At 49.2% G+C, this 21015-nt stretch overlaps 1 protein-coding gene across 4 annotated transcripts; it reads left to right on the forward strand.

The window, feature by feature from the left end:
- The first annotated feature begins 63 nt into the window (after positions 1–63).
- USP20 (ubiquitin specific peptidase 20) lies at positions 64–19455 on the forward strand. Of its 4 annotated transcripts, none has more exons than XM_041406830.1 (25): positions 64–201; positions 3381–3491; positions 3841–3894; positions 4531–4593; positions 4724–4855; positions 5488–5584; positions 5775–5844; positions 6425–6538; positions 7661–7739; positions 9065–9506; positions 10423–10560; positions 11743–11855; positions 12282–12454; positions 12915–13009; positions 13497–13530; positions 13761–13806; positions 14086–14266; positions 14715–14841; positions 14926–15095; positions 15706–15787; positions 16066–16174; positions 16510–16612; positions 16861–16932; positions 17587–17781; positions 18186–19455. In XM_041406830.1, exons 2-24 carry the CDS (start codon positions 3411–3413, stop codon positions 17745–17747), a joined length of 2736 nt encoding a protein of 911 aa, XP_041262764.1. In that variant the 5' UTR covers positions 64–201; positions 3381–3410; the 3' UTR covers positions 17748–17781; positions 18186–19455. The 4 variants fall into 4 exon arrangements, with proteins under 4 accessions (XP_041262764.1, XP_041262766.1, XP_041262763.1 ...); XM_041406832.1 differs by having other exon boundaries at positions 18189–19455; XM_041406829.1 differs by having other exon boundaries at positions 17587–19455.
- Positions 19456–21015: the final 1560 nt, after the last annotated feature.

Raw genomic sequence — 21015 nt, forward strand, 5'->3', positions numbered from 1 at the left:
CTGCGGCGCGCGGCGATGACGCCACAGCCCCGCGACGAGGCCGGGCGACACCGCCCCTGTGCCCGCAGCTCGGCCGGGCAAGAGCCGCGCTCCCGGCGAGCGGGGCCGGCAGCGCTCCGTGCCCTCCCGGACCGGGCCGGCAGCCCTCGTGCCACCCCCCTCACCCCGGGACACGCACTGTCTTTTCTGGGAAGACCTCGTGTAAGTCACGAGGCTCGTTCTATTTCTCGCAATCCCGGCAGCGCAGCCGCCGGTGGCCGGTGCCTGTCAGGGACGCCGTGGGGAGAAGGCGCCGTGCGGAGCGTGGGTCGCACAGCCGGGTTTACAGCCCAGCCCTTGGAGCGGGACGCGGCTCCTTCAGCCCCGCCGACCGAGGCACCGAGCCGCTCTGTCGGGTCCCCGGCCGAGCGAGCCGGGGTTCGCCCCTCACAGCACCGGCCCTGCGGGCTGAGCCCCGACTGCTCGGGGAGCCCTGGGGCCCGACCCCGGGACCCCGCGGGGTCAGCGCCGCCGCCTCCTCCGCTCGGTCCCTCCCCGCCCCGCCCCGCCGGGCCCCGGGCGGGCCGCGCCGGGGATGATGCAGCAGCCGCGGGGGCTCCGGGCCGGTTCCTGCCGTGCCCCGGCCTTGGGGCGGCCCTGCACCCCCAGGGCCTGCTGCGACCCCGGGAGCGGGACCTTGCGGCTGCAGGCTGTTTGTGTTCAGCCCCGCTCGTGCCCGGCAGCTGTAGCGTCTGTCAGGAGGGGACTTGGATTTTGTGGGTCTGCTGCGCTTGGGGAATGACATAGCGGGCAAGGGGGGATTTCCCGCAGGTGGTTTGTGCCTGGAAGCTAAAGCTCTAGGTGAGTCGTTGTGTTGTGACCTCCCATAATAAGGGTTCAGACCTGCTCTCCTTCGCACAGAAACCTCCTGGTTTTCCCGTACCTGATGCAGCTGCGAGCCAGCAGCACCTGCTTTCTGCTTCTGCCTTGTCACTAGGGCAGTTTGGTAAATGTTTCTTTCTTCAGTATCTCAAGTATAAAATGTCTCGGAGCACAACTGCAGATACTTCTTTCTCTTGGTAGGTTATGCAAGACCAGACCTGGTAGTTGTTTTGTAGCTGAACAGTGCAAAGATTTCTTTTATTTGCGCAGTTTCTCCGAACAATGTCAGCCTGCAAGATCTGAAACTCTTGACAGCTGGCTCTAGCTTTGGTACAAAACCACACAGCTGTTTAAAAAAAAAAAAAAATCAACCAACAAAAACCTAGAAATGTGTTCCTGTGGAAGGCAGAGACGCTGGGTTTGGCAGCAGTTGAAGCGACTGAAAGTAGGTTGCAGTTACGGAGGAATTGTTCTGACATGTTCGTGTGCTGTCCTCCCTCAGTGGTGCTTGAGAAAGACAGGCTGAAGGACTTGTTTTAGGGGAACTTCTTTTCCCATCATGCGCAGTACATTTTGACAAGCACAGTTCAGCTCTGTGGCAGTGCTTTTATGAAATTCCTGGTTTCCTGAGCAGAATTAGAGCTGTGTGTGCCAGCTATAGCTCTTAGGCAGAGTCGTGGGAAGGCAGAAGTTGAATATTTCCTTCTGAACAGTCACAAACCTTATTCTGGTGTGTGTGGTCAGGGCTGAGAGGCAAAAATGAGGTTTTCCCTGCACTGTTGAGAAAGGGAAGCACTGTGTGGGAAGATAGCACCCCAGTGCTGGAGAGTCTAAGACATGGTTTGGATTTTGAGGAGAGGGGATCCCATGGAATGCACTGAAACCATCCACATCCAGAAGATTCTACTTAACAAAGTGTGCTTCAAAACCAGTTCCCAGTTAGCTTAAGCTGGTGAAGATATGAGGTCTGCAATTCGTTTTAAACCAGTATTTTGTTCATTAGATTTTCTGCAGACCATCTGGGAGAGAGATAAGAAATCAAGGATGGTGAAATAGCAAATGTAGCATTGATAATTTTTTTTTTTTTTTTTAAGTTGGACCAGCTGATGCATTTGGGGAAAGGGTTCTGTTTTGGTGAAGGAGCCTGAAATGTCCCAGTTTTATGTGTTAGTCAAAGCTCCTGAGCTCTTGTCATTTGTATTTTAAATATGTGTTACACGGTGCTATGTTCCTTCTCTGTGAAGCTGCATGAAATTGCTCTGTTGTTTGTTAAGCTTTTCTTCACAGGTTACTGAGATCCAGGTCAGCACCCCTGTGGTGTTTTCTACCATGCACATATGATTTCTTCTCCCTTTGCTCCTCCCATCAGTTTACTGAGTTCTAAAGAACTGAGAAAACATTATAAAATTAGCTTTGAGGTTTATCTTCTGTCAAGGCAAGGTGCTAGGCAAGCTTTTCCACTCCCAAGATAAGTGTTACTGATATGGCCTACTCATTTATAATTTTCTGTTCTCCCTCCTGTCAGTGATTCAGAGCAGATAACACTGGGAATTGTTTCAAATGTCCTCAAAATGTGAAAAAAACCAGAGTGTAGCAGCCATGTGGCTGCTGGAGTCGTTAACATCGAGTTCATCAGATTTTTCCACTTCTTTATTGCAATGATGTGGGCTATTCACATCTGCTTCATTTCCAGCCAACTGTAATATTTTGGATCCTTGTCTGTGCTATTAATATCACTTATCTTCTTTTCTACTTTTTTAGCAGCCATGAGCAAGGTTATTTAAACTGTGCTAAAGAAGCACAAACTCTTTTCATTTTTTTAAAACTGCATGATACTGAGACATATTTGAAGTCTTTTACATATCCATGGACCACCATAAAAGTGTTTATTGTGTTCATAAGCTATGAAATCATCTGTTCTTGTGGTGCTTGGATGTAGAGCTGTTGTTTTGTACTGACTTCGAGTTATGTGGCTCACACTGTTAAAAATCTGCCCATGAAATGGTAAATTCCTCAGAGACTGAAGCCTGCTTATCAGTGTTACAGTTCATTTAAGTCTATTTCCCTCTTGCCCAGCTTCATTTAGAACTAATCATATTTTTGGTGTTTGATGAAGTGGTGTAACAAGGAAATGTTAGGTTCAGATCAGCACATAGACACCACAGGCTAAGTGCTGGTCATGGGCTGCAGCACCTTTCCCTTTTCATCAGTTTCATGCAAATGAGCTAATTAGATTTGTATCTGTGCAGCTGAAGCTGTGCCTGTGTGCTAGCACCTCCCAGCATTTCTGAAGGCACATTCCATGATATGGATTATTAGCTTTATTTGTTTCTGTCTCCTCCCCATGGCTTTGCTCCTTCCCTGCAACGCAGACACTCAGCAGTGGGGCCAGACTGTGCCAGATTTGTTTCAATCTCTGAACCTTAAAGATAGCTATGGAACTCTAATATGCAAAACGTGCCCAGGTATCTTCTTACAATCTGACTTGTGGTGAAAGGAGCCATCCTTTTTTGTCCTAGGAAACCCTCCTCACATGAGTGTTGGTGAAAATGGGGGATACAAGGGACATCTGTCCCCACCTGGATTCCATAGGAGAGGTGACCAGGGATGATCTGCTGCTCAAATCCAAGGTACAGGGTTGTGGCTCTCAGTTCTTTCTCTTTTAGCTGTTGTGTATGGAATTGCATGTTTGCTTTTTGAAGAAAACGCTGCCTATGTCCAGAGAGAAACTCTCCTTCCCCCACTGAAGTACCCGCATGTCTCATAAAATCACCCTTTGTGACCCCACAAATTTCTCTTAGTCATTTTATCCTGCTTGTGTGTGTCACTTAGCTAAAGTGGTGCAGCTTGGAAGTGTGGTGAAAGGCATGAAATACTATGAGCTGAAGGTTGGCTGTTTTGTAGAGAAATTTCTCACTCTTTAAGGACTTGGTTACTTAAAAACCAAACAACAAACCTTTTTTTATCATCAATATGCAGGGAACTTGCCAGTCTTGTGGAGCTGTGGGACCAAACCTCTGGGCTTGTCTTCAGGTAAAAATGGCTTGTTGGTGTGCATGATGTAGTGGGGCTGAAAAAAGAGTGGGGAGCAAAGGAGGGGATCACAGTAGAACCATACTCTGGTTTTTAAATGGATTCCAAGAAGGAGACTCTCCAGGTGAAAAGGTAACACTGTCACAATGTGACAAGATGTAACAGTTCACTCCCTGTAGGGGATTGTCCTTGCTATTCCCTGTAGGAACTAATAATTCCCCAGTGATGGCTGTTGGCTGGGTGTTGCCTCTGCTGGCGCCTGTGGAAAGGTTGCAGGGTGACACCTTGGAAGTGAGGAGGGAGGGAATCCACGGGACATTGGGGCAGGCAGGGACCGTTTATTTTTACACTGGAATGCCTGGGCTTGGGGCTGCTGATCCCTGTTGGAGCAATGGCCTTGGAACAGAGACTTTGCCTGGGTGCAAAGCTGGTTCCAGGTTTTCTTTCTTAAATCACTTCTAAATTTTCATCAGTTCTAAATTCCCATCTTGTTTTGGGCCCTGAATAAAAAACAGGTTAGAAAATTGGGAAGATAATTCTGAAGTTGCTGCTGCTGCTGGGACTGGAGTTACAGACTGTTTTCTAAAAAGTCTAACATCGTGTGCCCATTGTGCTTTTGCTCTTTCCCCTCTCTAGATTGGTTGTCCTTATGTTGGTTGTGGGGAGTCCTTTGCTGACCACAGCACACTTCATGCACAGGTGAGCTTTTCTCTGTTCCCCACATTTAAATAGAATTGAATTATTTTCCCTGTTCCATGTCCTGCTAGTCCTGTGCTCCAGCCCAGGCCAGCTGCCAGAGGAGATGTGTTGTTCCATGTTCCATTTCCAGGCCAAGAAGCACAACCTGACGGTGAACCTGACCACGTTCCGTGTGTGGTGCTATGCCTGTGAGAGGGAGGTGTTCCTGGAGCAGCGCCTGGCAGCCCAGCCACCCTCAGCCCCCAGCAAGTTCCCTGAGCCGGTGGGTCTGTGGCACGCAGGGCAGGGCTGGGAGCTTGGCAAGCTTTTGTTTGCCTGGTGTAAGATTAGCCATGTGATTCCTGCCGTGGTGTGGTGTTTGCTGTGATGGGGATACCTTCACTGACAGTGGCTGCCTGTAGCCAGGGGACCACTAGCCCTGACTTACAGGGTGTCCCAGCAAAAAGACAAATGACTTAGGGCTGGGAACTAGATGAGCTTTGTGGTCCCTTCCAACCCAAGCCATTTGTGATGCTATGATTCTATGACTTGAATATCCATTCTGACTTTATTTTTAACCTTTCCAGTGGGGTATCTGCATGTGAGAATAACCTGTCACATTTTCATTTCCAATGCATGGCCCATGGAAATTTCAGCTGTCAGACCAGGAACACAATGTACTTGTGACTCTGCTGCTCATTCCTGATGTTTCTTATCGCGTGTGCTGGAAGCAGTAATGGCACTATTTCCACTCCCTGCTGCCTCAGTGAGAAGGGTAGACAGTGCAACCTGTTCTTCCTTCTCCTTCTACTTTTCTTGGAGGCTGGCTTGATTTATATGTAAGATAATATCTCTCTCAGCTCATCTTTCAAAGCAGGCCTGTGACTGATGCTTATTTCTCTGTCTTTAATCTAGGATTCTCCTTTGCCTGCTCACCCCCTGAAAGCTGTTCCGATTGCAGTGGCTGATGAAGGTGAATCTGAATCAGAAGATGATGATTTGAAACCAAGAGGTAACTTTGCATTGAGTTGATGAAAGGGCTGGCAGGGCAACTCTGCAGTCTGTAGGACCTGCACTGAAAGGGTTCCTGGCAGCAGAATGTGGAGACTGCCTAGAAAGGGCTGGATTCCCTCTCCTTGGGGAGGAATATAGAAAGCAGCACATCTTGAAAGTGATTCATCCCTCTCTTGTTTGTGCTTTAGGCCTTACTGGAATGAAAAATCTTGGGAACTCCTGCTACATGAATGCAGCACTTCAGGCTCTCTCAAACTGGTAGGCATTAGGGCTTTCAGTGTTGTTTTAACTGACTTCACTAAATACCAAAAGTGTCACCTCTGATTTGAAACCTTCATGAGTCTTGCAAAGAGAGATTAGCCAGGCTGGGGACAGAAAAAATAGTGGTTTTTTTAGGGCAACAGAAGTGTTACAGCAGGAAATTGAGGGACCAGCCAGCTTGTGGCTATGTACAAGACTCATGTTTGGATGAATGCTTGAAGTAAAACTTCATCATTTCTGTTGCTATAGAAATTATTTATCCCAGAGAAAGCCATGCCACGTCTCCTTATTCTCCCCACTGATATCACTCTAATAATCTATATGCTAAAACTCTCTAGCCATCCTGCTGAAACTCAATTCCAGGATGTTTTCTGTACTGAGAGCAGATTCAGATCAGTCTTTTTCATTTGATCCAAGTGAGGAGTCACATCTGCATCTGGATTCACTTCTTCTCTTGGTTTAAAATCAGTGCCTTAAGCATGCTTTTGATAAGACCTGCATGAAGTTTTGATAAATAAATAGAAGCAGAAGAGAAATTTCTGTGGGCTGAGCTCTTCTCTTTTTCCTTCTCTTGTAGCCCACCTCTCACACAGTTTTTCCTGGAATGTGGTGGACTGGTCCGTACGGATAAGAAACCTGCCCTGTGCAAAAGTTACCAGAAGTTGGTGTCTGAGGTTTGGCACAAGAAACGGTGCGTGGTGACCCCTGACCTACCCTGGCCAGGTTTCAGAGGTGTGTTAGTTCTGAGGTCTGGCATCAGCAGGGAGGAAATCTGATCCTCAGGGAGAAGTGCATTGTCTGAGGCAGTGATTAACCCCCTGTGTGGATGGGGATGTGAGGGTTCCCTGGGATCCAGGAGGTCCCATGTCCTGCTGCTGGTGATGAAATGGGCACAGTGATGTCAGTAAAAAGAATTCATTCTTAATATTACAAGTTTTAAAAGGAAGAGGTTTTTTTTTAAATATTGTTCCCCTGTTGGCAATGAAGAAAAAATGATGGAGTAAGGGAATGCTTGGGGCCATATCCAAGTGTTTTATATGGACTTCAGTGGCCAGCACTTAATTGCACTGCTTTGATTAGCAGAGCAATTGATGATTTGGATGGAAAAAGTGATTCAGAGATTTCTATCGAATAGAGTGGAAAATGCAGGTGACATTTTGGGAATTGTTTGCTATTGATTCAAATTCTGGACCAGTTCAAAGAACAGTGCAAAATTATGTAGCTCTATTTAAATCTGAAGATTTATTGCACTCTGTGCAATAAATTAAACCCCATCAAAACAGGAATTTAAATGGCATTGCATGTTTGCCTCAAGTTCATTATTAACAAGGAATAAGTAAGATATGGAGCAAGGTGAACTGTGTCTTTGTGAAGGAGGAGGCTGCAGGCTTTGAAGCAATATCATGTCATTTTAACATTGATTGAATTTATCTCATCTACTGGGTGGTCAGCCTGCCCAGATTTTGAGACAAACATGGTGCTGGAAAATCAAACAAAGTAACTAATTGCTAAACTCTGCTCAGGAAGGAATCACTTCCCACACTCAAAGTGTGACAGAGCTGTAAGTGAAATGTGTTTTGGGGAAGGGTCTCTCTGGAAAGACAGACTGAAATGACTGCAAGGTGTTTCTGTCTCTTGGTGTGTTTGTCACCCAGCTCATGCAGAAATTTCTGCCCAGGCTTTGCAGGTGCATAATTATCTTTTGGCCTCCTTAACTACACACCACACCCTCTGTTATGGCCTGTTAGGCAAACTGGCTCCAGGCCCAATAAGCAAACTGACTCTTTCTTTTTCTTTTTCCATGTCTAAACAGCCCGAGTTATGTTGTTCCAAGCAGTCTGTCCCATGGAATCAAGCTTGTCAATCCCATGTTCCGAGGCTATGCACAGCAGGTGGGCCTGAAAAAACCCATGCCATTATTCCAAAGACAGGGGGAATTAATTCTTGCAGTGCTGGTGCTTGTGTTTAGAAGGAGGAGCTTGAGCTCAGGGGTCATGGCCTGTCTGTGTGAATATCAGTGATCTGATGGAGCATTTGGGTGGGATTTGGGAGACCTGGGTTCTTTTCCAGGCTTGCCTCTGGCTTGTTGGTACCAAATCAGTTCATTGCCTCATGTCAGCTTGCTCACCTCTGAAACAATGGTGGTCAAATCCTTTATAAACAGCTTTGAGATCTATTGATATCTGCTCTATAGGAATTTGATATTATTTATTCATGTCAGAGCTGAGGAACCTGGATAAGTCTGTACTAAAAATTCAAATATATGAATGTTCTATTTTCTTTTTCTGGGGAATTACAGCAAAACTAAGTCTTATTTAAAGGTAGTATCCTTTTTTTTTCTTTTGAAGTCTTTATCAGCGTAGCTCTTCTGTTTGTTCTTTATGACAAAATGTAAACAACAAACTATGATTAGAAAATTTACTAGAGAAGTGACAGTGCATCAAAACTGTAATAGTGACAAGAAATCAAAACAAAGAATAAAAATAATGATTAATGAAAGAACTTCTGTATTTGTCTTTGATGTGAAATACGTTGGATTGGAAAACTCTGATCTGAAGAGATAAATTTGAAAGGTAGGCAGGGCAGGCTAAAAGCCAAACTTCATAAAACAACTGAAAGGTCGTAATTAACTTTCTGCAGTTGTCAAAATACCAGCTTGCTTTCCAGCAGCTCCTTTGAAGCCAATGTATCAGCTCTTTTACCATGTATTGTGAATGTAGGAGCTTGCAGCTAGACTATACAGCTCTGAGTTTCTGGTTCCTCTCCCTGTTTATTAAAGATTTTAATCTGCCCTCTCTAAGAGGTGGCTTGCCATGAGCAGCAGTCAGTGTTCCTAAGATGTGTTTGTGGGAAGGAGTCTGTTCTCCAGGGCCTGCTGTTTTCATCAAATTTCTCCTTGCTTTTTCCCTGGTATCTGTGGCAAATCCCTGATAGATGCGCTCCTGGTTTGCCTTCTACAGCTGCTCTCTGTCCTTTCAGTCTTTCAGCTGAAGATATCCAGATAAAAAATTGTGCCTTTAATTATGTAGGAGTTAAAGCATTTGTGTAACAGACAGGCCCTTTGGTGCATGGCCCTGCTTCAGCTGGGTCTGTGTGCTGCAGAGCAGGCTCACCTTTGGGGGCACTCTTGGAATCAGCTGTCAGTGGAGCCATCTCCTCTTTTGCCTCTCTCATTTGTGTTTCTGGCTGGGTGCTGACATGGAATCTTGGTTTTCAGGACACGCAGGAGTTCCTGCGATGCCTGATGGATCAGCTGCACGAAGAACTGAAGGAACCCGTGGTTGCAGAGACCAGGGACTTGGACACCAGCGAGCAGGAGGACAAGCGGGAGGGCGACCGAAGCCCTTCAGAGGACGAGTTCCTCTCCTGTGACTCCAGCAGTGACAGGGGTGAAGGAGAGGGCCAGAGTCGGACCTCAGGGAGCATGGGCAGCAGCTCCCTGGCAGAGACAGAGCTGCTGATCCAGGATGAAGCAGGGAGAGGAATCTCAGAGAAGGAGAGGATGAAGGACAGAAAGTTCTCCTACGGCCATCGGCGCAGCAACTCAGAGCAGGTGGATGAGGATGCAGATGTTGATACTACGATGATGCCAGTCGATGGCAGAGCCTCACCTGAGATGCTGCCAGCTCCCTGTCCTGCCAGCCCATGTAGGACTCCAGGTATACTCCTCTTTCTGTTGGGATGTTTCCAGAAGATGTGTTACCATCCTCCACAGGCAATGTGGTCTAGTGCAGTGGCAAACACATAGGGTCTGTGTGCTGCAGAGCAAGCTCACCTGTGAAACACATTGTTCCTTCTCTCTGTTTCAAAAGATTTGGCATCCAAGGTTTTCCTCGGTCCCTGCCTTTGTGCACAATTGCTTCTATAAGGAAGTGTACTTGGTGAGCCAGAGAGGTGCTTAGCTAGGCTGTGAGCTGAGTAAAGGCACAGCAGTGAGAGCTGCCGCTGCCAAGCCTGCACTGTATTGATGCCTTTTAAGAAAAAAGGTTTGGTATGTGTACATGTCTTTATTTGATACACTGGCCTGGGGAAATACTAGCTGTGGAAAAGGCATGGCAGAAGGTATTTGCTAATGTTGGACTGTGGACTTTGGGGAGAGAAAAGGGGAGAGGCACAGTTTGAGCATTTCTGTGTCTCAGGGGAAAGAAAAGAGCAGCAGTGTGGAGTCACCTCAAGCTGAACATATCCGATCTTTCAACGCTTCTTTATGTAAGAGTCTTACTCTGCCAGCTGGCACTGAAGGCAGCAATGCTGTCTGTGTGGTTTAGGGCTACAGGAGCAAGCTGCAAAATCTAATTAGTCATAAGTGTGAAAAAATGGCAGGTTGTTTTCTGGGTTTTTTTAGTATGTAATTATTAGCTGTTAGGTACAGCTCCGTATGCACTGTCTCCTGTGACTGAGGGAGCTGTGTCTGCCAGCCTGTGCAAGAAGGACAGTTAATGGACACTGAACTGTGTCTTTGAGAATGATTCTGTGCTGGAACACAGAGCTAGGCTGACACAGATTGCAGTGGAGTTACCTTTCACAGGTGGGGTTTTCACCAGTGCCCTTTTCCCTCCCCATTTTCCCAAACAGAACCTGACAATGACGCCTATGTGCGCTGCTCGTCGCGCCCTTGCAGTCCAGTCCATCATGAAATGCACTCCAAGCTCTCCAGCAGTCCTCCCCGCTCCAGTCCTGCCAGGCTTGGACCTTCCTACATACTCAAGAAAGGTAGTGCAAAGAGGGATTGCTGGGAGGCACAGGGGGGAGCATGTAGAGGAGGGGGAAGAAGGAATCCATCATGATTCTTGATTAACAGATGTAAGAAGTGCTGGTTCCCCTGGACATCAGTGTGTTCTAAAATAGTATTTGGCAAAGACTGCAGTAAACCTGCAGATAAAGTCAAGCTCCGGGCACGGTGATGTTCTAGTGTGTTCTTATACTGGAGCCTGAAATGATCTATGTCTGCATCTGTGTGCTGTGTTTGCCATTAATAAAATGGCTCTCAAGTCCCAGGCACAAGCTCTGTCCCTTCAGGGGAGTGTGGAAATATATAAACATTTGTCTGCCAGACTTGAATTTCATGGCATGTGGGTAAGATGCTGTTACTGACAGAACTTCCTGCTTCTTGGACATCTTGGGCTGACAGGAATGGAATTAGGGCTGCAGATGTCCCTGCAGTGCTGGGAGCACTGTCAGGCTGCAGAATGGAGCCTGGCTTGTGTTGTTATCAAACTGGTCCCTTCATCCCAGAGCAAATTGCAAATCAAAATCCCTCAGTGCTGCACAGTCTGCAAACACAATGGCTTGTGCTTGTACCACTGTCCCTGCAGCTGCTGCATGAGGACATTCTTTCTTCAGCCCCTTGGCTGAGGTCAGCACAGCTGCAGAGTTCTGGCTGCATGAAGACCACTCTGTCTGCCTGCACGTGTGTGTGAGGATGGGGTTCGTTGTTAAACAAAACTTGCATTTGGCCAGTCCTTGCTGTGGAGAGTCCTCTGCAGTGCAAGACACTTGGGGAACACGTGGTAAATGTCAGAGGGGAAAAAAAACCACAAAGCACAGAGGCAGGTGAGGGGGAGAGGAAATGAAATGCAAAGCTTGGAGCAAAGTGTCACAAGACCTCAGAAAACCAGGGACTGTCTGTGGCAGGGCTGGGCTTCTAAACATGTAAAAGGCTGGAAACAGGAGTTCCAGTACAACAGTTTCTGTCTCCTGAGAGCCAGCTGGTGTTGGCTCAGTTGGCTTCCTCTCCACACACAGCAGCAGAGTGCTCTGTGTCTCTTCACAACTTGCCTCACCATGTCCCTGGGATGGGGTCTGAACATCAGGGCAGTGCTTGTCCTGTGTTCTTATGTGGTTGTGTGACTCTGTGGAGACCCGAGACTGAGAGGGCCATTCCTTGTTTTCCAGCCCAGATGCAGGCTTCTGGGAAAAAGAAGAAAGAGCTCCGTTACCGCAGTGTGATTTCCGACATCTTCGACGGCTCCATCCTCAGCCTGGTGCAGTGCCTCACCTGTGACAGAGTGAGTGTCCTGGGCCCTCCCAGTCACCAGCACGGGCTTTGTGCTTGTAGATCTCTTCCTAGAGAATGGTGCTGCTCTTTCCAAGCCCTATGGGATGCAGCTCATGTGGCCATAGGTGATGGCAGGGGAGGTGTGAGAATCTGCCATGCCAAGGAGATGTGTTTCTGTGTTTGCTGATCAGTGTTACTGAGTTGACCCAGCAGTGTCACATTCACATTAGAAAACTGAGTCCAGTGCTACAAACCCATGACAGAAGTCAGTGCTGACAGCAGGGAAGAATGATTAGCCACAGGGAGTTGCTCCTGCTGCCAGCTCAGGTTTCTAGCCTAGGCTAAATCCAAGCAGTGATAAAAGGTGATGAAGGTCAGGTGCCAGCTCCATTACACACATGGGAAACCCTGAGCTGTTCCTCTTGGATATTTCCAGGTTTCTACAACAGTGGAGACGTTCCAGGACCTGTCACTCCCAATCCCAGGGAAAGAGGACTTGGCCAAGCTGCACTCTGCCATCTACCAAAATGTGCCAGCCAAGACAGGAGCGTGTGGGGACAACTATGCCTCACAAGGCTGGATTGCTTTCATCATGGAGTATATCCGGAGGTGTGTTCCCTTTGCAGCACCTCTGTTCTCTGGGATTTGCCCTGCAGTGCTGGAAGGCAGCTGTCCCTCACCAGTGCTGTAGACACTGGGATGTCAGCTGGAACTTTCCTTAGAGGACAGTGTGTGGTACCTCACAGGGCTTTGAGCCTTTTCGTGGGGACCAGTTGTTAGTGCTCCTCTAGATCTGTCACACACCTTGAGAGCTCTTGTGCAGCTGATCACCCTTCACTGCTGCCTCAGACTTGCCTCCAGAGCAAATTAATTCCTGGTGTAGTTTTCCAAATCATTTCCAGTTTGAGTAGGAACATCAGCTGAGAGCAGCTGTGTTTTCCCTGCTCCTCTGGGATATGGGATGAGCATAGGACCTACAGCTAGAAGGAAATTTATCATCCACTTGGGTTTTGTGTGCCAAAGCATTCAGCTATTTTATTTATATCTCTTAATCCCTTCTCCTCTGCAGATTTGTGGTGTCCTGTATCCCTAGCTGGTTCTGGGGTCCTGTGGTGACACTGGAGGATTGCCTTGCTGCCTTTTTTGCAGCAGATGAGTTGAAGGGTGAGTTTTTTCAGTGGGGTCTGACAGCATGGAGGAACATTCCATATGCATTTTGAAGGCAGATTAAATCTCCTAGAAATCCTGCCTTGGTCAGGATTGCAGCATGATGCAGTGTCATTAGAGACTGGCAGTGCCAAAAGTTGGCAGCTCGGCATCTCTGAGCAGGAGGGAACTTTTCTACCTGCTCAGGGGTGAGAAATCTGGGTGAGAGTGTCCTCAGAGAGGAGCAAGCAGAGCTGTGGGTTGGCTGAGTGCTGTGGCTCCTCAGTTTCATCACTTGCTTGGTTTCTTCACTTTCTCATCCTTCCTGCTAATTGGCTGCATCCCTTTCTTGCCTACACTTATTGAGAGGAGTTGTTTTGATCTCTTCTCATCCCTGGCCTGCCCAAAAGGCTCTTAATCTGCTTTCTCTGCACTGTGGTAAGGTAGCTGTGTCAGCCTTGTATGCTCTGAGCAGCTGCATAATGGCTCTCTTCTCTCTCTGCAGGGGACAACATGTACAGCTGTGAACGGTGTAAGAAGTAAGTTTGCATTATCTGTTTTGTGTTGCATGTCTGGAGTTTTATTTCTGGAATTTCATTTCTCTGTACTGCTGTCACATATTTTGCTGTGACCTCTGCCTGGACAATCTGCTGGAATTCAGGATTTGTCTTGGATCCCGAAGTGAGCAAGACTCAGCTTGGATCCTGAGCAAGACTCAGCTATGCCTTTGCTGTAGAGTCCTCACAGCTCGTTTCTTTTCCTCCCTCAGGCTGCGGAATGGAGTAAAGTACTGCAAAGTCCTCCGGCTGCCAGAGGTGGGTAAAAGCACCTTGTTTCCTAATTCTCTTCTAGCAGCCACTGAGGAGGTCAGGAGGCCAGAGGTAGAATAAAACCAGCAAGTTTTTTGGTGGCAAAAAAATCTAATCTGTATTTAGATCAGAAGAGACTTTCTCAGTCTAAGCTGATGAGCCAGCAGGATTCATGAGAAACAGGCAAAGAACTCCTGCAAAGATCAGACACACAGAAATGTGCTGTGCTCCCAGAGCTCTGATGGCAAAACTGCCCTTTGGTGTCCCCTGTCCTTGGTCTTTTAGATCCTTTGCATCCACTTGAAGCGGTTCAGGCACGAGGTGATGTATTCCTTCAAGATCAACAGCCACGTCTCCTTCCCCTTGGAGGGGCTGGACCTGCGACCCTTCCTGGCCAAGGAGTGTGTGTCCCAGATCACCACCTACGACCTCCTGTCAGTCATCTGTCACCATGGCACAGCTGGCAGTAAGTCCCTCCCTGGAAGAGGAGCAGGATGGGAGGAGTGGGAGTGAGGCAGGAGTGTGGTCAGTAGCAGCCAACACCTCTTCTGGGCTGAAGGGCTGAAGCATGAGACCCCTCTGTTCTCAGCATGAGCAGCCTCTGCCCTTTGGAAAGTGAACTGAGCAGCTTCTGACAGATCTCCTGCAGCTCCTTCAGCCTCCCCACGGGCTTGGCTCAAACCCTTTCCCACTGTTCAGTCTTGCTGAGAGGCTCTTCCAAGGAAGGCAAATCAGGGTGACAGTGCCAGGCTCTGCTGCTCCAGCAAAGCTTGCCTGAACAGGAATTATCCCTTTTTCGTCTCTCTCTCTCTGTTCTGTGCCAGCAGCTAATCCTGTTTGTGCTGCTGACATTATCCCAGGCCTGCCTTCTGTCTGCACTGCAGATCCCAGCAGTGCTGTGCTTTCTGTTCCAGGTGGCCACTACATTGCCTACTGCCAGAACGTGATCAATGGCCAGTGGTACGAGTTCGATGACCAGTACGTCACCGAGGTCCACGAGACCGTGGTGCAGAATGCAGAGGCCTATGTGCTGTTCTACAGGTGAGCTGTGCCCTCAGCCCCTTCCTGGGTACAGAACACCTGCAAATGCATTTCCCAAATGGAATTCTCCTTCCCCTGCTCCAGGAAAAGCAGTGAGGAGGCTGTGAGAGAGCGTCAGAAGGTCGTGTCCCTGGCCAGCATGAAGGAGCACAGTTTGCTCCAGTTCTACATCTCTCGAGAGTGGCTCAATAAATTCAACACCTTTGCTGAGCCTGGGCCCATCACCAACCACACCTTTCTGTGCTCCCATGGAGGTAAGGCTGCTGGACATGGGAGCAGCACCTCTGCTGCTTCTTGGGGCATTAACAAATACAGGAAAAAGCTCCAGCTGCCATCCTGATACGGGAAAGCTGCAGTGGGATCCTCTTTGGCAGAAACTCCAGCCTGCTCAGGGAGGCATGAGACAATTACCCATTGTGCTGCTGGTTGGAGGCCTGGGGGGATGTTTAGTGCTGGGAAACAACAGTTTTCAGTTCTCTGTGTTTAAAAACAAACCTGTAGAAAGCAGATAGGGCAGGGTTTATCTGTGTTACCCTGTCAGCAGGGCTGGCCCTCGGGATTTGTTTGGAGAAGGGAGCTGATTGCACATCTGACTCTGCTGCTGTTTCATCAGCCATGCTGGGGAGCACTCAGTGTTTGTAAATCTCTCTTCTAAATTGGAAATGAAGCACTTGATTAGAAATTAGGGCTGTGGATTGAGATACCTCCACAGTTAATGAACTTCTGACTGTCTTCCATTAGCAAAGGATGCAGATTTTGGAATCAGAGTTCTCGGAAAGGAAAATCTGCCTTCTTATCTGTGTCTGTTGTACACAGCAGTAATGAGATCCCTGATTAACTCTTCCACTTGTCTTTCCTCCACAGGGATCCCTCCTAATAAATACCATTACATTGATGACCTCGTCGTGATTCTGCCCCAAAACGTGTGGGAATATCTCTACAACAGGTGAATGTGGCCATTCCATTCTTTCTCCCAGTATTTGTAGAGTGTCCTGATCTAAGCCAGGATGAGCTGTATCAGTGCTTGTCCCAAAAGGACAGCAAGAGATAAGCCAGAAGAGCAAAAGTGTGGCTGAGTGAAGGCAGCTCTGTGCCCTCAGCTGCAGATGCACCTCCCTCACCAGTGTCTGGAGCAGTATAAAAATCCCTGTCTGTAGGATGCAGGGCTGGGAAGAGTTTCCACTCTGCTGCAGTTCTCCAATGCCCTCCCTCTCCCTGTGGCAGGTTTGGGGGTGGCCCTGCTGTGAACCATCTGTACGTGTGCTCCATTTGCCAAGTGGAGATCGAAGCCCTCGCCAAGCGCAGGAGGATCGAAATCGACACCTTCATCAAGGTTGGCATGGGAGCAAGGCAAAGGAGCAAGGCAAAGGGCAGGGGTGGAAAGGCAGAGCTGGAAAACTGCCTGTTTTCCAGAGTGTGATCTACAGCACAGCCAGGAGATGGGCCTGGGGGTTCCTCAGTGCAGAGGGGCAGCTGGGGCATGGCAATGCTGTGCAGACAGAAAGTGTGAGACCATCCTGTGTCTGGTGGGCAGGAACAGGGCGTGAGGAAGGAATTCCATGGGGTTCTTCTGGAGAATGGCAAAGCTGCCTTACAGTTAATGGAAGGGCTCTCCAAGATCTCAGGAGTGGCTGAGTCCTTTCTGTTTCTCTGTTGCTGCTCTCCCAGCTGAACAAGGCTTTCCAGGCAGAGGAGTCTCCAAGTGTCATCTACTGTATCAGCATGCAGTGGTTCCGGGAGTGGGAGGCCTTTGTCAAGGGCAAGGATAATGGTAAGGATCAGACACTGGGGCTCTCTCAGGGGGACAGGGGAAATGGCAACGAGTCCATCTGCTGGGCCTTGGCTGAGCACTGCCCCTGGCTGGGGTGACAAAGCTGGCCAGGGCTCAGGCACCAGCCACTGGGGCTGCCTGCAGGTCCCCAGGGCAGGGCAAAAATGACCAAGAGAAGTTAGGAAAGCATCTGAATCTGGAGGCAGCAAGGAAATGGGATGTTTTTTGACACGTTTGTTCTCCTACAGAGCCCCCTGGGCCAATTGACAACACCAAGATTGCCCTCACGAAACCAGGTGGCCACGTGCAAGTCAAGCAGGGTAAGGCTGGTGCTCACTGCCTGTGGTGCTCCTGAAAGGTAAAGGAGACTGTTCCACTGGATCTGGCTGTGCATAATGAAGGCACAGAGCAAGATGGTGTTGCAGAGGATGACAGTTCTCTACCCCAGCCCCTGCCCTGAGTGAGCCAGTTCTCCAGTGGCAGCTCCTGTGTGACCAGATTGCTGCTGTGACTGGTTCTGCAGACCCCCAGCTGCTGCCTTGTGCTCCCCAGGCCCCTTCCACCATTCCCCTTTGTGCTGGAGCTTTGATCTTGTGTTGCTTTTGATGTGGTCTTCACTCAGCATCTGTTGTGGTCCAGTTCCCAAAGTTAAAACAGCCTCAGGTTGTGCCTGGCAAGGTTTAGATTGGATATTAGGAAGAATTTCTATATGGAAAAGGCTGTCAGGGTTTGGAAGAGGCCACCTCTGGAGGGATTTAAAAGATGTGTAGATGTGGTGCTTGTGGACATGGATTAATGGAGAACACACTGGTGCTTCCAGCAGGAGGTGGCACTGCAGGGGCTTTGTGGAGGGACCACGGGTGTCTCCTCCTCCTGGGATGGGCTTTGGGGGGAGGTGTTTGAGGGGAAATCCTGGCTGTGGTGCCCTGACCTTTCCCTTGTGCTGCATCCGGTGAGTGCTGTTTCCCTTCCAGGTGCTGACTACGGGCAGATCTCCGAGGAGACCTGGGTTTATTTAAGCACCCTGTACGGAGGGGGCCCCGAGATTGCCATCAGGCAGAACGTGGCCCAGGTGCAGGAACTGGAAAACCTCCACGGGGAGCAGAAGATTGAAGCAGAGACACGAGCAGTGTGATCTGAGCAGATGGGGCAGGGCAGGGACGGCACAGGTACCTCTGTGGGGGACGGGAGGCTGGGAGTCCTGAGGGGTCCAAACCCTCCCTTGTCTGGGGCTCAAGGTGTGTGCAGCTCCCCCACCACTCCCGGGGCAGGCAGGCTTCCTCCTCCTCCTCCTCCTCCTCCTCCTCCTTTCATGCGGCTCTGAGCACGGGGTGCTGCTGGGAGAGACTGGCACAAAGCTCTGCACCTCACCTCTGGCTGAAGCCGTGGTCAGAGGCTGCAGCCACAGCCACAGGCTTGTTCTGACCTGAGCCCTCTCCTTTGCTTACACCAAACCAGCACTCCCAGCTTGTCCCCAGTGCACTGAGCTCTGCTCCTTTGCAGGTTTTGCTTTTGGCACTTCTCTTTTTAATTCAAACGTGTAAAGATAATAAGATATTATTTATGTTTCCAGCAGGCAGTGTTGGAACCAGAGAAACCTGGTTTTGAGTCTGAGTAAAGCCACGAGGTCTCCTGTGGTTTTGTGCTGGTGGTGCTGTCACAACTTCCTAGTTTTGCTCTTTGTCGAATTCTTGCAAATTCAGTTGCAGTCAACTAAGAAGGTTGGAAAGAAACTATTCCCTTCTCCTTTCACTTCCAAACCCACACCTCCATGGTCCTGCAGAATTTTATTTTCTCCTTGTGTCTGATCTCCTACGTTCAGCACGTTTTTGGACAGCAAAGCTGGAAGGCTCCTCCTTCCCAAAGCCTTCCTCAGGCTGACCCTGCCATGAGCCTGTGTCTGTCTCCCCTGAGCTGGTGAGGGGCTGAGGGGCTGAAGCTCAGGAGGGGCCCCTTTGTTCACACAGAGACCCTCCAGAGGGGTCACCCAGGGCTGGGAGGGGCCTGGCTGAGCAGGGCCCAGGCTGGTGAAGCAGCTTTTTAGGAAGGAGCTCTTTGTGCAAACCAGCCCCCACCTGTGTGCTGAGGTCATTCCAGATGTCCTTTGTGTGTACAGTGGCTCATGGAATCAATTTGCTCCCAGATCTGCTGCCACCAATGCAGCGGAGACAGGAATGAGAGCAAAAAAGGCCAAACTCCACTTTTCTCAGCAGGGCTATTCTTAAAATGCTTTTTGTTCATCTTGCAGCAAGGCAGAGTTTAATCTTTGCAAGCCCTTGAGTGCAGTTTAAGGGAGGCAGAGCTGCCTCCCAGGGCCTGAGGAGCCCAACTCTGTTCATGCTGAGGCCACAGCACCAAGTCTGGCTGAGTGGTGCCAGACACTGCAGGGAGCTGGGACCTCCTGAGCTCCTCACAAAAAATGGGAAGGGGGAGGGAGAGAAAGGCTGCTTCTCTACTTAGAGATAGAAGGGGGTAGGACAGGAGAATTTGAGAAAAACAGTGGCCTTCATTTTTTTTTTTTTATTTCTTTTTCTTTTTTTGATCAAGTCAATTGTCTATAATTGATTCAGCATGTTAATTTTACAATTCCATTCTTGGGATGCTTGTTTAGACCCAGCCAGAGCCTAGGGGAGGTCAGAGAATGAGCCACTGTTGAGATTCTCATTGTTCCAAGCTGTCTTTATTCCCCAGTGCAGCAGCCCTGGGATCTGCTGCAGAGCTGCAGGGCTGCATGTCTGTGTTGTCTGTGTTCCAGAGGGTGCTGTACAGACTGTAGTGACACTCCTGTGCTTCAGTGTTAGACCTTGTGCTGAAAGTGGTACAATAAATACATGTGCATTCAACAAGGCCTGCCTTGCCTGGTGAGAGGGGCTGACAGCTCCAGGGAGCAGGGTGGGGAAGGAAGAAAAAAAAAATTCCACGTAAAATAAAATCCAAACTTCCTGCTGACCAGAGGCTGTGTGGGGACAGATCCTTCTGGGCAGCAGCAAGAGGAGTCTGAGGCCACCAAACCATCCTGTGCCCATTCAGGGGCGGTCAGACCTCCCTTCACCTTCCATTAACCCCACTGCACCTGGGAGTGCCTCAGAAAGCCTGGGGGCCTGGATGTGCTACTCACTGACAGTGTTATTATCCTGGAAGTAACTTGCAAGGGAAGGAGTTGAAGTTTCATTGAGCTGTTCCAGGATTCTACAAGAGTTTCCTGTCACTGTTTTGTGGCCAAATATCCCTGCTGGTCCATTCCACTCCCTTGGTAACAGTCAGCAGCCTGTTCCCCAGGGAGCACCAGGCTCTGGCACTGGGAATTAACAGTTCCTGAAGCAGCCCCAGGGGCTGGAGCAGCAGGAATTCCCTGCCCAAGTGAGTGATGCAGCCTCAGCTGGAGCCTGAAATGTTTGAAGAAGCAGAGCTGGAGCTGGGTAATAAGAACATGCAGTTTGTTCTTGAGCAGCTTGGAGTCAGCTGTCCAAACTTGGATCTTCCAAACAAATCTCTCACCTGAGCAACTGAAGAGCTTCACACCTTCCCAGAGCCACCAAGAACTGCCCTCAGGGACTGCTCAGGGTCCACACACAGCTGCAGGGCTGCTCTGGCAAAGCCCTGACTCTGCTCTGGGTTACCCCTGCCTGGTCAAGCACTCGAGGGTTCGTTCTGCATCCTGATTTCACCTGAGATCCAACTGCAGCCTTGCTTTCCTCCAGCTGCACTGGAGGCAGCCGTGGCATTTCTGAGCACACCTCACACAGCTCTGGGAGCCAGTCAAAAAAGGGGAGCAGAAAGAGCTGTTCATGCAGTGGGACTGATGGAGCAAAGCTCAATGTGAGATTATCTGCTCCCTGCCCTCAGTTCAGTTCCTGTGTGCTGCTCCTGTTCTGGGAGCAGAGCCATTGCTCTGTTGTAACTGTGACACAAACACTCCATACAAAAACCTTATTTCATTTTCTTCTCCCTTTTTGCTCAGCTCTACGCCCCCAGCTCTCCCTCACCCCTTTGGTTGTGCCTTTTCTATTTCAAGTCAGCAGTGCTGATTCTGTGAAAGATAAATCCAAGTGAGAGCCAGAGGAACACCCCCTCCTATTCATTATTGCCCAAAACCAAAGAGCAGCAGCCTGTCACAAACAGTCCTGATCTGTCCTGAACTGACAGGGGTGTTAATTAGTGCTGGCAAAGAACAACTGAAATCCTGCTGAGGAAATGTAGCAGCTTGACTGTATTAAACAAAAATAATCTCTAGATTATTTGTCAGATGAAAGGACCACCAGGTGTCACCTACTGAGTGGAAAAACTGCAAATCTTGGCTCTTGGATGGGCTCTTTGCAGTGACCTGGCCCAAGGGGTGATGGAGCAGCTGCCAAGAGCTGGGGGCTTTTCTCTCAGCTAGAGACACACACATTGTCCACAAC

The sequence above is a fragment of the Onychostruthus taczanowskii genome, unplaced genomic scaffold (genome assembly GCF_017590055.1).
Source record: "Onychostruthus taczanowskii isolate IOZ18803 unplaced genomic scaffold, ASM1759005v1 scaffold25, whole genome shotgun sequence".
Taxonomy (NCBI): domain Eukaryota; kingdom Metazoa; phylum Chordata; class Aves; order Passeriformes; family Passeridae; genus Onychostruthus; species Onychostruthus taczanowskii.

What these genes read in the sequence shown, in the direction of transcription:
- USP20 (XM_041406829.1), top strand. Translation starts at nt 3,411, where the DNA reads ATGGGGGATACAAGGGACATCTGTCCCCACCTGGATTCCATAGGAGAG. An exon ending in TGATGATTTGAAACCAAGAG is followed by an intron (nt 5,585 to 5,774) that starts GTAACTTTGCAT and finishes TTTGTGCTTTAG; the next exon opens with GCCTTACTGGAATGAAAAAT. An exon ending in AGTGCCTCACCTGTGACAGA is followed by an intron (nt 11,856 to 12,281) that starts GTGAGTGTCCTG and finishes GGATATTTCCAG; the next exon opens with GTTTCTACAACAGTGGAGAC.